The 14,027-nt window shown below is 44.4% G+C and overlaps 1 protein-coding gene across 1 annotated transcript in view; it reads right to left on the bottom strand.

Annotated features, from left to right (window-relative positions):
- Positions 1–14,027, bottom strand: part of LOC120930509 (PR domain zinc finger protein 4-like) — a 203,027-nt gene that overhangs the window by 134,343 nt on the left and 54,657 nt on the right. The window contains 10 exon segments of the mRNA XM_040341687.1: positions 1,702–1,763; positions 1,765–1,809; positions 1,896–1,981; positions 2,945–3,063; positions 4,170–4,319; positions 6,344–6,507; positions 6,509–6,823; positions 6,825–7,116; positions 11,882–12,067; positions 13,696–13,829. Coding sequence (XP_040197621.1) covers positions 1,702–1,763; positions 1,765–1,809; positions 1,896–1,981; positions 2,945–3,063; positions 4,170–4,319; positions 6,344–6,507; positions 6,509–6,823; positions 6,825–7,116; positions 11,882–12,067; positions 13,696–13,828 — 1,552 coding nt within the window. The 5' untranslated portion in view covers position 13,829.

Here is a 14,027-nt window from a genome sequence, read left to right on the forward strand (position 1 = left end):
TGTTCTCTATTTGGCCCGACGAGTTCCTCGTCGGCTTCCTCGCTGAAAAGTGTACACACGACCGAGTTTCTCTGCAGAATCCAGCTCCGATCAAGTTTCTGGCTGAATTCTGCCGAGAAACTCGGTCGTGTGTACGGGGCCTTATAGCTTGGTCGGACCCCAACAAGATTTAATTCTGTCCCCACTCCAGCTAAAAACAGGATTTATACATTCTTCCCTCTGGCTCTGTCTAGATGTTGAGGCAAATCTCTGGGTAAGCTCTGTCAGAGCTTAAACTGGTTATAAATGCTTAATATTATTTAGCTTAAAGAAGAATTCCGTTTGAATTTTTTTTTATACTGCAGCTGCTGACTTAAAGGGGTTTTCCACCTTTTTTTTTTAAGTTTATTAAAAGTCAGCAGCTACAAAAAGTGTAGCTGCTGGCTTTTAATAAACTGACACTTACCTGCTCCACAGCTCCAGCGACGCGCCGGCCGGGGCTCCGCTCCTCGCCGGCCGGCGTCTTCATTCTTAGTGTGGGCACCCGGCAGTGACAGCTTTCGGCTTCACGGCCGGGCACCCACTGCGCATGCGCGAGCGGCAGTGCGCATGCGCGAGCGGCGCCGTCCCATTGGACAGGCGCTCGCCTACAGGGAGGGGCTGTGAAAAGGCGATTAAGCTAATCGCCTTTCCAGCCCCTCGGCGGAAGGAGGAAGTGGGACAGGAAGTCCCCTTCTCCTGAAGCCCCCACTCCCCCCCCAAAAAAATTACATGCCAAATGTGGCATGTAAGGGGGCGAGGAATGGGTTAAGAGGAAGTTCCATTTTTAGGTGGAACTCCTCTTTAAAATAAGGACACTTAGCTGTCCAGGGTGCCCGCGATGTCCTCACCCAAAGCAGACCCGTTCCTCGGCTCCGGGTGGAAGAACTGGCATCTTAAGAGAATCAGGAAGTGAAGCCTTGCGGCTTCACAGCCCGTTTACCTACTGCGCATTTGCGAGTCGCGCTGTGTGTTCTGACTGGTCCCTGCTGTCTTCTGGGACTTGTGGGTCTCCCAGAAAACAGCAGGGGTAATGGAGGAGAGGCCATACATGTCGTAGATTGCCACCAATCCTGCAGCAATCTTCCGCCGGATGTGGAGCAAATCCCTTCACTTGACAGGCATCTACCCCCCCCCCCCCCGAAAGGTGCCAAATGTGACACTGGAGGGGGGTGGGGGAGGAACCGAATAAGCACAAGTTCCATTTCCCGGGTAGAACTCTGCTTTAACTACTTGCTGACCACGCGCCACAGTTATAGTGCGGCAGGTTGGCTTGGCTGCGCAAATCGCCGTAGGTGTACATTGGGCTCGTACACAGTGATCTGTGGTCTCCTATTGACCATTAGGGAGCCAATCAGCGGGTCTGGCAGACTTAATGTCCACCGACCACCCGCAATCGTTCCCCGCAGTGACAGAACGGGGACCTCTCCAAATAAGCAAATACCATGTCTTTACGTGGTTAAAACAGGGTTAATGACCTTCTGTACTCCAGTTGACAAGTGTTCCGGTCTGACAATTGGCTGTGAAGGCCTATGCAATACAACCTTGGGGGGACATCTCTACCAGACCTGATAACACTGGGTGTTTCTAAAAATACTCCCTGAACAGTGGTGGACCAGTCTTGGCATTCAAAAAGGTGAATGCTACTTCACTTTGCGATTCAAGGCTATACATTCCCCCTACCCAGCTGCTGAGAGTAGTCCCGGCTGTAATAGAAGAGCAATTCCTCCTGGGCGGGGATATCCTTTTCCGTTATGAGGGTAAGCCACCATATTCTGCTCCTTTGGGTTCCTGGTGAAACAAACAGAACCCGACGTTGAGGGTTTCTGCATAAAGATTCCATCTCCATCAACAGGATTTCCTATATCCCTCCATACCTTGCCTTCCGGACAAACATCATCCAGTTACATTCATTCTCGTCTGTCGTTATGATGCAGAACTCCATCACATGGTTGTTATACATCTGAGAACAGAAGAGTGTTTAAGAAACCCCATGAAACCAATCTCTTTAAAAAACAAACTTTAGGGCCGGTTCACTCTAGTGCGCTGCGCGATATTGCATGCGATTCGCACTGCACTGCAAATCACATGCGATGTCCATGCAATGTGATTTCAGTCATACAGATAGTATGGCTGAAATCGCATCCGGACTAAAAACTTGCACAGGACCCCTTTTTTCGGTCCGCACCAGAATCGGATCCTATGGGTGTTCACACCCATGCGATCCGATTCAATGTCCGAACTCACAGTTCACAGTGCGATATGCAAGCTGAAATGGGAGTGTCACTAATGTATTGACACTCCCCAGCAGTTTGCGTATGGCAGTGTTAACTGCCGTGCGAGTCGTGTGCGATGCGGGAACCCGCAGTGGATTCGCAGGGTTCCCGCATCGCACTAGTGTAAACCCGACCTTAAAGTCAAACTCCAGCTGAAACATTGCATTTTTTCGGATAGAACAGAAGGTGTCCCTTATAGAAATTTCCCCTCATTTCCTATCAGTACAGGAAATAGTGGGAAATCTCTCCAATGGTAGTAAATAGAGAAAATACTATTTTAGTAGAGGGGAAAAAAGTTAAAACCTCTGATAAATGTTTTTTATTGCCGTGTGCGCCATTCTGTCCCAGTGATAACAGCTTCTCCCCTTCCTATCATTGTTTTGCCTCATCACAGATACAAGAAGGTAAAACTCCTCAATAGGGTACAGAAAGTAAAAACCTGCAAAATTCTTAACTTCTTACAAGTTTATTCAAAGCTAATAAATGATTTAGCTCAACTAGGACTTGAGTTTTGATTCAGAAACATATTAACCTGTCTCCATTTTAAAGGCCAAGTTCATCTTTAGCAACATGTTACATCCTATATTCAGGCGTAGCACACATGTTGCTATGGAAACTCATGCTAAACATGCAGAGCTTATTTCAGATACCTTCCAGATGTGATTGGCAGATTTGTCAGTCCATTCTGCAACCTCCAAGGACTGACTCTCTTGTCCTATTAAGGGGCCAAAGCAAGTTCTGACTGGAATATTTTCCTGGGTCCACACTCCTAAAAGTAAAAATAGAAGGTTAACCAAACAGACTATAGCTGAGGTTTAAATTATCTTCACTTTCTTCCATGAGTATGAAGCAGAATCAAAAGCATGCTTTTTACTACTTGGGACCCGGGCCATTGTCTAATGATGGCCAAAAGGTGGCTCTACAGGGCCGGGAGGGCGTCATATGACGTCCTCTGGCCGCTGGGGGGCGTGCTTGCGCGTGCCTGCCGCGTCACTCCGGGGCCGATGCGTGTGCCTGGCGGCCGCTATGTCCACCAGGTGCCCGCCATTGGCAGTCACAGAGCCAGGTACGTGGATCTCTGTGCGTAAGCGCAGAGATCCACGTCCTGTCAGGGAGAGGAGACCGATGGCGTGTCCCTTGTACATAGGGACACCCATCGGTCACCTCTCCCAGCCAGTCCCCTCCCCCCACAGTAAGAATCACCTAGAAGGGTACACATTTAACCCCTTGATCGCACCCCCTAGTGTTAACCCCTTCCCTGCCAGTCACATTTATACAGTAATCAGTGCATTTTTTTAGCACTGTTCGCTGTATAAATGTGAATGGTCCCGAAAATGTGTCCGCCATAATATCACAGTCCTGACAAAAATCGCAGATAACCGCCATTACTAGTAAAAAAAAAAGTCATCATTCTAATCCCCATTTTATAGGCGCTATAACTTTTGCGCAAACCAATCACTATACGCTTATTGCGATTTTTATTTTTAAACAAAAATATGAAGAATAATACATATCAGCCTAAACTGAGGGGGGGGGGGGGGGAAGGTTATTTAAAAAAAAAAAAAAATTTAATGGGATATTTACTATAGGAAAAAGTTAAAAATAGTGTTTTTTTCAAAATTGTCCCTTTATTTTTGTTTTTAGCATAACAAATAAAAAACCGCAGTGGTGATCAAATACCACCAAAAGAAAGCTCTATTAGTGGGGGAAAAAGAACGTCAATTTTGTTTGGGAGCCACGTCACACGACTGCGCAATTGTCATTCAAAGCGTAACGGTGCTGAAAGCGGAAATTTTGCCTGGGCAGGAAGGGGGTATGTGTCCAGTAAGCAAGTGGTTAATGAGAGATTGCCACTTTGCCCATTCACATCCTTACCTATTTCTGCCCCCGTCACCGACTGCCTCAGGAACAGTTGCTTGGGAAGGGACAGGCGAGCCCGGCTCTCAATGGGGCTGTCGGGGATAAAGGTGATTGGTCCATGATCTGGGCAGTCTGAGGGATATGCCCGGTTACACAGTGTACACCCTGCAAGAAGGAATATTTTGCTTATGGTCACGTCTGGCAAAAGATTGGATACATAAAGAGCTTAGAGACCCTGTAACTATTTTCATGATCCAATTGACCCCAGTGAGGGAAACAATTCTTTCCTGAACCCCCATGATGCAATTGGAAATTTCCTGTCGTTACCTCTAAATATTAAAATCCAGTTTAATTTTTTACATTTAGAAAACCATCCAGCTATTTTTTTTTTAAACAATCTACTGAGCTGGCCAGAACCAGTTCTTGAGGGAGTCTATTCCATATGTTCACAGCTCTTGCTGCGAAGAAGCCTTTCCATATGTGAAGGTTATATAATTTTCCTCCAGATGTAGTGCCCCTTCAGTGGTACCATGCCTGTCATTAAAGAGTCTCTAAAAAAATTGAAACAATGGCTTAGATAAAACAGAGCTCAACTCCGATGATCAGTGGGTGCAAGCCACCTGGTCCTGGGGCTTTATTAACCATTATTTTGTCTAAATGTTTCTGAACCATCTGAATTTCAAGCCATTGTGGATCATCTGGTGCCAATTCAATACTATCTCCATTGGGGCTTGAGCCTCTCCATTCTCTTTTGTATACACAGAGCTGAAGAAGGCATTTAATAAACAAACATTCTCTATGTCGTCTGTAACCAACCAAAAATTTAGTAAAGGGCCTACCTGCTTAGTCCTGATTTTCTACTGTTGATTTATTTGAATTTTTGGGGGATCGTCCTACTCTCTTTTGCAACCTGTCGCTTGGTTTCAATTTTTGCAGTCTTGATTTCCCTTTTACATATTCGCTTATATTCTTTGAAATTTTTAAATGATTAGTGTTCCTTTGTTTATATCTTTTTTAAAGGCATTTTTCTTATTTACAGCTTTAACTTTGGCCATGAGCTACGTAGGTTTTATTTTTAGCCTTTTAAACTTATTGTCCATGGGAAAATGTTTTATCATAGATTTGAAGACTTCCCATTTCTGTTCTGTGTTCATCAATGCCAATATTCCCTCCCAGTCTAAGGCCCCATACACACGATAGAATCCATCCGCAGATAAATCCCAGCAAATGGGTTTCTGCGGATAGATCCTATGGTGTGTACACGCCAGCGGATCTGTTTCCGCGGAGAAATCTCCTCTGGGATGGATTCCAGCAGATCGGATATTTGCTGACATGCACAACAAATCCATCTGCTGGAATCCATTCCAACGGATGGATCCGCTCGTCTGTACAGACTTACCGGATCCATCCGTCCAAAGGGATTCCCCGCACGCGTCGTAATGATTTGACGCATGCATGGAATTCCTTATATGACAGCGTCGCGCCCGTCGCCGCGTCATAATAGCGGCGACGGCGCGACACGTCATCGCCAGAGGATTTCAGCGCGGATTTCAATGCGATGGTGTGTACACGCCATCGCATAGAAATCTTCTGAAATCCGCTGGACCGTATCTGCGGATAAATCCTCTCGTGTGTATGGGGCCTTAGACTTGGAGAGCAGCCCTCATCCTTAGAAAATTTGCGCTCTTAAAGTTAAGTGTTTTTTTCTTTCCAGGATGCGTTTGTTTACAGCCAACATTAAATGAAACCAAATTATGGTCACTGCTACCCAGATGTTCCCTTATATGAACATTAGTAATCTCCACATTGTTTGAGATTTACAGGTCTAGCAGAGCATTTCTAGTAGGGGTTTCTATGAACTGTACCATAAAATTGTCTTGTAATAGGTTTATAAAATTTCCGCTCTTTACGGTTCCGTCCTTGCCATTACCCCAGGCAATTTCCTGGTAGTTAAAACATGCAGCAGGCCTTTCCATCTGTGCAAGGAGCCGAGACTCCACCTCCTCAAAACACTTGGTGGTCTATAGAAAACTCCAATAATTAACTTTGAAGCACATCATAGCCCTCTTCTCTTCTGGGAAGGTTAACTCTATGCTGGCCCAACTACTCCACCCCTCCTTGTCCCTTTCTACACAATCTTCTATCACAATTATATTTATAGCTAAACATTCTATTTGAAACCCACTCACAAATTGTAAAAAGAGTGGCCACGTTTTCCTTGTTGGAGTTTGAGTCGATCTGCAAGGACGACGGGACGAAAGTCAGATTGCCAGCATCGACATGCCCGCCTGCCAGTGATACTTCATGTGTGATGGAAGACACAGTGACTGGCTCCAAGCTCATGGCCCCCCCTGTGTAGTGAAACTGAGGTTAAAGAGGAGAGCGGATGCAAGGTAGAAAGCGCCACGCTGACAGGGTTACTGTTCAAGGCCACAGTGTGGATAGCATCGCTGAGTGAGTTTTCCGTCATTCTGGACCGAGCCCCCATATGGTGCTCGCTCTCCATGACCACGGGAAGCTCCAGTGATCCGCTGTGTAATGGCAGGACCCCAGCATGGCCCACAGCGTCCAGAGGTAGGTTGGCCTCAACAGTGGGAGACTCGTGGGAGCGTGACACACTGGAGATCTGCGAGTGCTCTCCGGTCACACTTTCGATGGTCAGTTCCTCTTATCCGTTCAGTAGTGATGGGACTATTCACCCGGGACACGTTGTCCATACTGATCCCAGCATCCAGCACCACCTCGTGCCCATCACTGGGGTGTAAGCTCTGGCTGGAATGTCCACCCACTGTCCTGTCCAGAGACACCATTCCTGTCTCCAGCCCGACAGAGCCACCGGACTGATATGGATCTAGGGATGTAGAGTTGTTGGATACCGTAAGGCCTCCATTACCATCAACAGTTAAAGAGCTTGGGTGTATGTATTGAGGAGGAGGGCGGTCTCCTAAATATGACAAGATTCCTGGAAAAAATAAAAAAAATCTAATTTTAAAAAAAGGAGGACAGAAAAAGGAACAGAACAGGATCTTAAAAACGGTGTAACATAAAATCTCAGTAAAACAGCAAATTAGACATAAATTAAGGTTAAAATAAAAAAGAAGGGAGAACAACTATGATGCAGTCTGTCACTAGCATTTACACCGTTCAGCCGTTTGGAGATACCATCTGATTCACCTGTCACCAGGTCCTGTTTGCAGGTGCCAAGGGATGCAGTTCGACTAATAGAAAAGCCTTTGCATATGCTTGTTTGTGAGTAATATTATTGCTTTTATACTTTTTATAAAAACTTTTATATTGGTAATGCACTAGGTCGGTGCGCCCTCCTCTTTTTTCTCTCTAGTTGTATGAATACCTATTGTTCCGAGGAGGGCTGCAAGATTCTAAACTTTGCTTTAATCGAAACGTGTGGACCACCTGTGTCTAGCGAAACACCGGAGCGCAGGGAATTAATGTTTGTTGACTAGCATTTACACAGCAGTTTATTTTGGAGTTTCCCCAATAACAGTTTTATTACCTGCTGACCCTGCCAGCAGATTATTTTTCCTCTCCTTGAAACAGACTAAGCTGCCCAGCAAAGTCCCATGCTCAGCTGCTCAATGGTCAAAGCAGCTGAGCAGTCAACCTGCAGGCAGCACTGACTGCAGCAAAGCAGATGACAGCACAGCTGCTTGTAGTTCATAGAAGGGCGATAATGCTGCACACTGAAAGCAGGGGGTCACGCTTTAAAAAAAAAAAAAAAACACCTGGGGGAGCAGAAATTAGCAGGATCAGGAGGTTTTTATAAAATATTTACACAATCCAAAATAAAAAAAGCCATTCAAAACCACATTTGGCAAATGGGTGTTATTTACACCACTTCATACACTTTAGAATTTGAATAGCTAGTCGCCCCAAATAATAACACTTTGGTTATTGGTGGATATTCTAGGGTTATACAGTACCTTGAAAAAGTATTCATACGCCCTCATTTTCCACATTTTGTCATGCTACAATCAAAAAGCGTAAATGTATTTTATTGGGATTTTATGTGATAGACCAACAAAGTGGAAGGAAAATGAAAAAAAGTTTAAAAGCCATTTATACAAATAAATTCCTGAAAAGTGTGGCATGCATTTGTATTCAGCCCCCCCGAGTCAATACTTTGAAGAACCACCTTTCACTGCAATTACAGCTAAAAGTATTTTTGGAGTTGTCTCTACCAGGTTGCACATCTAGAGAGTGACATTTTTGCCCATTCTTTGCAAAATAGCTCAAGATCTTTCAGATTGGATGAAGAGTGTCTGAACAGCAATTTTCAAGTCTTGTCACAGATTCTCAATTGGATTTAGGCTTGAACTTTGACTGGGTCATTCTAACACATGAATATGCTTTGATCTAAACCATTCCATTGTAGCTCTGGCTGTATGTTTAGGGTCGTTGTCTTGCTGGAAGGTGAACCTCTGCCCCCGTCTCAAGTCATTTGCAGACTCTAAGGCCTCGTACACACGACAGAGATTCTCGGCAGAATTCGCCGAGAAACTCGGTCAAAACCCGGATTCTGCCGAGAATCTCTGTCGTCTGTACAGTTTTGGCTCGATGGAGCCGCCGAGGAGCTCGACGAGAAAATAGAGAACATGTTCTCTATTTTCTCGTTGGCCGCGTTGTTCTATAGGAGAAGGCGGCCCGCCGAGCTCTTCGGCGGCTTCATCCCAAAACGAGACGAGGAACTCGACGTGCCAAGCACGTCGAGTTTCTCTGTCGTGTGTACGAGGCCTCACAGGTTTTCTTCTAAGATTGCCCTGTATTTATCTCCATCCATCTTCCCAGCTTCCATGTCCCTGCTGAAGAAAAGCATCCCCACAACAGGATGCTGCCATCACCATGTTTCACAGTGGGGATAGTGTGTTAAGGGTGATGTGCAGTGTTAGTTTTCTGCCACACATGGTTTAGCTTTTAGGCCAAAAAGTTCAAAATGTTGTCTCATCCGTCTAGAGCACCTCGTTCCACATGTTTGCTGTGTCCCCCACATTGCTTCTCGCAAACTGCTAACGGGACTTCTTATGGCTTTCTTTCATCAATGGCTTTTTTCTTGCCACTCTTCCATAAAGGTTAGATTTGTGGAGTGCACAACTAATAGTTGTCCTGTGGACACACCTGAGCTGTGGATCTCTGCATCTCCTCCAGAGCTACCATGGGCCCTTTGGCTGCTTCTCTGATTAATGCTCACCTTGCCTGGTCAGTCGGTTTAGGTGGGTGGCCATGTCTTGGGAGGTTTGCAGTTGTGCCATGCTCTATTTTCAGATGATGAATTGAACAGTGCTCTGCGAGATGTTCACAGCTTGTTTATTTAGAACCTAATCTTGCTTTAAACTTTTCCACAACTTCATCTCTGACCTACCTGGTGTGTTCCTTGGCCTTCATAATGCTGTTTGTTCTCCAAGACAGTGTTTCTCAACTCCAGTCCTCAAGGCGCTCCAACAGGTCATGTTTTCAGGATTTCCCTCAGATGAAATGGCTGTGGTAATTAAAGGCAGCAAAACTGATCAAATCACCTATGCAAAATAATGGAAAGCCTTAAAACATGACCTGTTGGGGCTCCTTGTTGAGTGGAGTTGAGAAACACTGCTCTTAAGAAACCTCTGAGCACTTCACAGAACAGCTGTTTGTATACCAAGATTACACACAGGTGGACTCTATTTACTAATTAGGTGACTTCTGAAGGCAATTGGTTCCACTAGACTTTAGTTAGGGGTATCAGAGTAAAGGGGGCTGAATACAAATGCACGCCACAATTTTCACATATTTGCAAAGACTTGAAAACCATTTATCATTTTCCTTCCACTTCACAATTATGTGCCACTTTGTGTTGGTCTATATACATTTTTGATTGTAACATGACAAAAGTAGGAAAATTTCAAGGGGTATGAATACTTTTTCAAGGCACTATATATGCACTATTCTTACAGCAGCCCAGAGCACTCTTCTCTCCTATCTCAGCAGTTTTCTTATCTCCAATAAGCTCTGGAAGAGAGAACCTGAGCTGCCGAGTAGGGATGAGCTCCATCGTGTTCGCTCACTCCACGTGCAGAGCCTGCCAGGAAGTCAGAGCGCTGCGCTAATTACAGGTAGTGAGACATTGTCACGATGCGTGGCTGCAGAGATCAGGAAATGTCTGCCAGTCACTGCCTGTGATTAGCGCAGCGCTGTGCCGACTTCCTGGTGGGCTCTGCATGTGAAGTGTACGAACACGCCAGAGCTCATCCCTACTGCTGAGCAACCACAGGAAGAGCAGAGCAGGGGCATTGAGCCATTAGGTCACTTCTGGGAGGAGGGAGCAAGTAGATTCCAGTAAAAACACAACTTCAGTACTTCTGCTGAAAACTTTGAGGATGAATTGTTCCAGAGTGCCTGCAGCTTACAGAAATCTTGTTTTAACCACTTGCCAACCTGGGATGTCATTGGGATTCAAGTGATTATACCAGGATGATGCTTGTAGCTGCAGGCATTATGCAGGTACCATTTTATTTTAGAGACAATGGTTGGTTCTCTTTTAAAAGCAATCCTAGTGGCCAAATAGCTTCTGGATTGCTTTTACCAGCAGGAGGGGACATTCTCCACCTACCGCTGCTTTACCGGGATCTTCTGTCCAACGTGGAGTCCTGGTCGACCAGCCAGCGCTTCTGACCGGATTGACTTTGTTCAGCTCTGGGCTACAGTAACCCGGAAGCAATGACCTGACATCACTAAACAGTTTACCCAGATGTGAATGGCACCATTTTCAAAAATAAAAAGCATTTAAAACACACTGATCTTGGTGTGATTAGATGCTTTAAAAGGGCAGAGGAAGTATCTGGGGTCTTCTAGACCTCAAATCTCTCCATAAAAAGTAGTAACCGTCACGTGCCTATTGCTGTCACAAAGGACATTACATTCCTTGCGACAGCAATAAAGTGTAAAAAAAAAAAAAAAAAAAAAATGCAAGTGCTTCCGTCCCCCCCCATGCTCATACATAAAGGCAAGCACATGCATCAGTCCCGCACGCATGCACACAGCGATCGTCCCACACGTGAGGTATCAATGCGAACATCAGATCATGGACAGTAGATTTATACAGGAGGTCTGGTGCTAGAATTAAAGTGCACAGTATACGCAATTTTTAAGTATGACAGGTTTGGTAGCGATTTACTCGACGTAACATCTTGTACAAACAAATTGGGTTATGTATTGTGCTTGTTTTGCATTAAAATTCTAAAAAGTTGTTTTTCCAAAAAATTGCGTTTGAAAAAATAGGAAAACCCAACAATTTATTCGATAGGGCTTCTGCTTTAAAAAATGCGTTTAGGGGGTGCTAGGAAATTTGCTAGAAAAAAAAAAAAAAAAGATACTCATTCTTACAAGTAAATAAAAAGTGCCAGAAAGGCCTGATCTTCAAGTGGTAAAAAAAAAACTAAGTTCCTTCTTAAAAAAAGATGCACACCAAAATGTCTACAACCTTTACTTTAAAATCCCAGCGCAGTAATAGAAAAAAAATTCTGTGTAGTCCACTCCATCCAGCCATTATTATCTTCCCTTTTGACTATAAAAAGTGAATAGGCTAGTAGGGAGCCAAGGTGAAGTAGTTCATGGGCAAGAAGAGATCTGAAAGGAGTGGCACTAGTTAGAGCAAGAATCACATGGTGTAGTTTTACCAACAGCCTTGAAATTTGTATGCAGTAACCAAAGAAAATCAAAATATCAATATATGCTACCAGGCAGTATGTGGCGGAAGTAGCTACTTTCAAGATGTGGATATGGCGGGGGTGGCAAGGTGTAATTTCTCTCCTGGAGGCCACACATTACGCCTCTCTCTCCGATGCCCATAGGAAGCATGACAGAAAGGGCAGAAGGAAGGGAGCTCAAAGATGGACCAATGTTGGGAATGGCCACCGGCAGACCTGTACAACAGAAAACAAAATCAATGCTATGAATAACCACTTGTTTTGAAGGCCAATCCTATACAAAAGTAATAGTTAATTTGGTGTTTACTAGTGGGATGAGCTTCTCCATGGCGTCTTCTCTGCCCCTCCAACAACACATAACAAAGGTGTAACCATCTGGTAGTTGGATATTGCTTTAGGTCATTAATGTTTCAAAAGGAAAGCATGACACAATCCTTTGGGCTGCTGCTGCTGAACATCCCACCCCTGGAGTACAAGGGTTAGAAGACACCAGCAAGTATTCCATTGCTAGGGAACGACATAAATGGAAAACTCAGCCAATAAGTTTACCACTATTCGATCAGTGCAAAGAACAACTATGATTTAAAAAAAAAAAAAAAAACTAGATCTCGACTGCAAAAGGTGACTAAATGGATCAAAAGTACCTGCCACACATTAATACTGACATTAAGTATGCATATACCTTCCCTGGTTCTTTAATATACCCCTTTCTCAGTCCCTGTGATTTTATCATCAAGTCTCTGTGCTTCTCTATTTAATTCAGGCAGATAATGGCTGGTGGGAGGGGCTGTACAGTGGGAGGGGCTGTACATAGATTCCTGAACATATAACCGCACCCTGCCTCCATACACATTTTCAATCAATCACTCTCAACCTTGATGCCAGCAGTGGGCTGGCTCTTGGGAGTTTTAAAAAATCAAAATACCTTAAAGGGTGAATGTCAGTCTGGAGGAGTGGGCATTCCTAGGCAGGCTGCATTTGCATGCACACAGTCCTAGGTAATGCCCATGTGTTATGCTAGGCCTCCATGATTGAAAGAACTGAAATCCAATCATTAAGGCTGGATTCACACCTTTTTTGTGCTTTTTGCAGATTTGCACTACAGAACGTCTTCCATAGGAAACCATGTTAAATGGACTGTAGTGCAAATCTGCAAAATGCTATAAGCACTAAAAATGCATAGGTGTGATTCCAGCCTTAAAAGTGGTGGGCCAGGGACAGTCAGGCTGGAGAGGAAGGGGGCTAGATGCTGCTGGACATCCTCCAGCCAGGAAATAATGCCTATACACAACTAAAGGTAAAACTGAAGTTGAAAAATCATCAAATTGGTGTAAATTAAGTAGAAAATAAATAAAACTGCCACCAATTGTTTATCTATTATCTTTAAGGTAAGAATGGTGGTACGTTGACCCATGTATTCATAAACTGAATGAAACTGCGTCAAAATGACCATGTGTGGCCAGCAAAAGTATTAGTGTCTCACACCTTTTCAATATCTACCTCTAATACGTCTCTTGCAAGACAGCACTCTACCTCTTGTCTCTTGCAAGGCAGCACTCGCTTGTAATGATGGCTCTCTTCTGTAACAGACAGCCATAAAAGCGAATCTTAAGACAGGGTTGCACGTATAAACTCTGCAGGTCAGGTTAGGAAATGGGTTTAGAAGAAGTCGAGGGTGCAGAGCTAGTCCAGATCTACAGTACTAGATCTATCAAGCCGCTACCACTGATCACACATTCAGAAAAAGGCAAATACTGTTTCAGCATGGATAGCAGACATTTATTTATGAGTGGCGTAAAAAAAAGGACCACAGCCCGAGTCCCCCCCCGTCCCCGTCCCCGTACATGATGTGGTAAGAGCATTGTGTGGCGGGAAAGCTGAGAGTCCAAGGTGGTTTCCTGAGACAGGCAGAGAATTGGCAACAGAGGAGGCGGTAAGCTGGTCCATGCCCACAGCACTCAGATTCAACTCATTCATTCTGCAGCATAAAAAAAAAACAGTCCCATTATTTTTCTTTCTTTTCAATTATTTTTATTGGGTTAGGTCATAAAGAGAAAACAAAGTTACAGCGACACACAACAGACATTGAATTGTCATCAATAAGTGCAAAATTACATTTAAGTACTTATTACACTGGTGCTGTCACTGAATACAGGGAAAAAATGTCCCCAAAGTA

The sequence above is a fragment of the Rana temporaria genome, chromosome 3, assembly GCF_905171775.1.
Source record: "Rana temporaria chromosome 3, aRanTem1.1, whole genome shotgun sequence".
In the NCBI taxonomy this organism is placed as follows: Eukaryota; Metazoa; Chordata; class Amphibia; order Anura; family Ranidae; genus Rana; species Rana temporaria.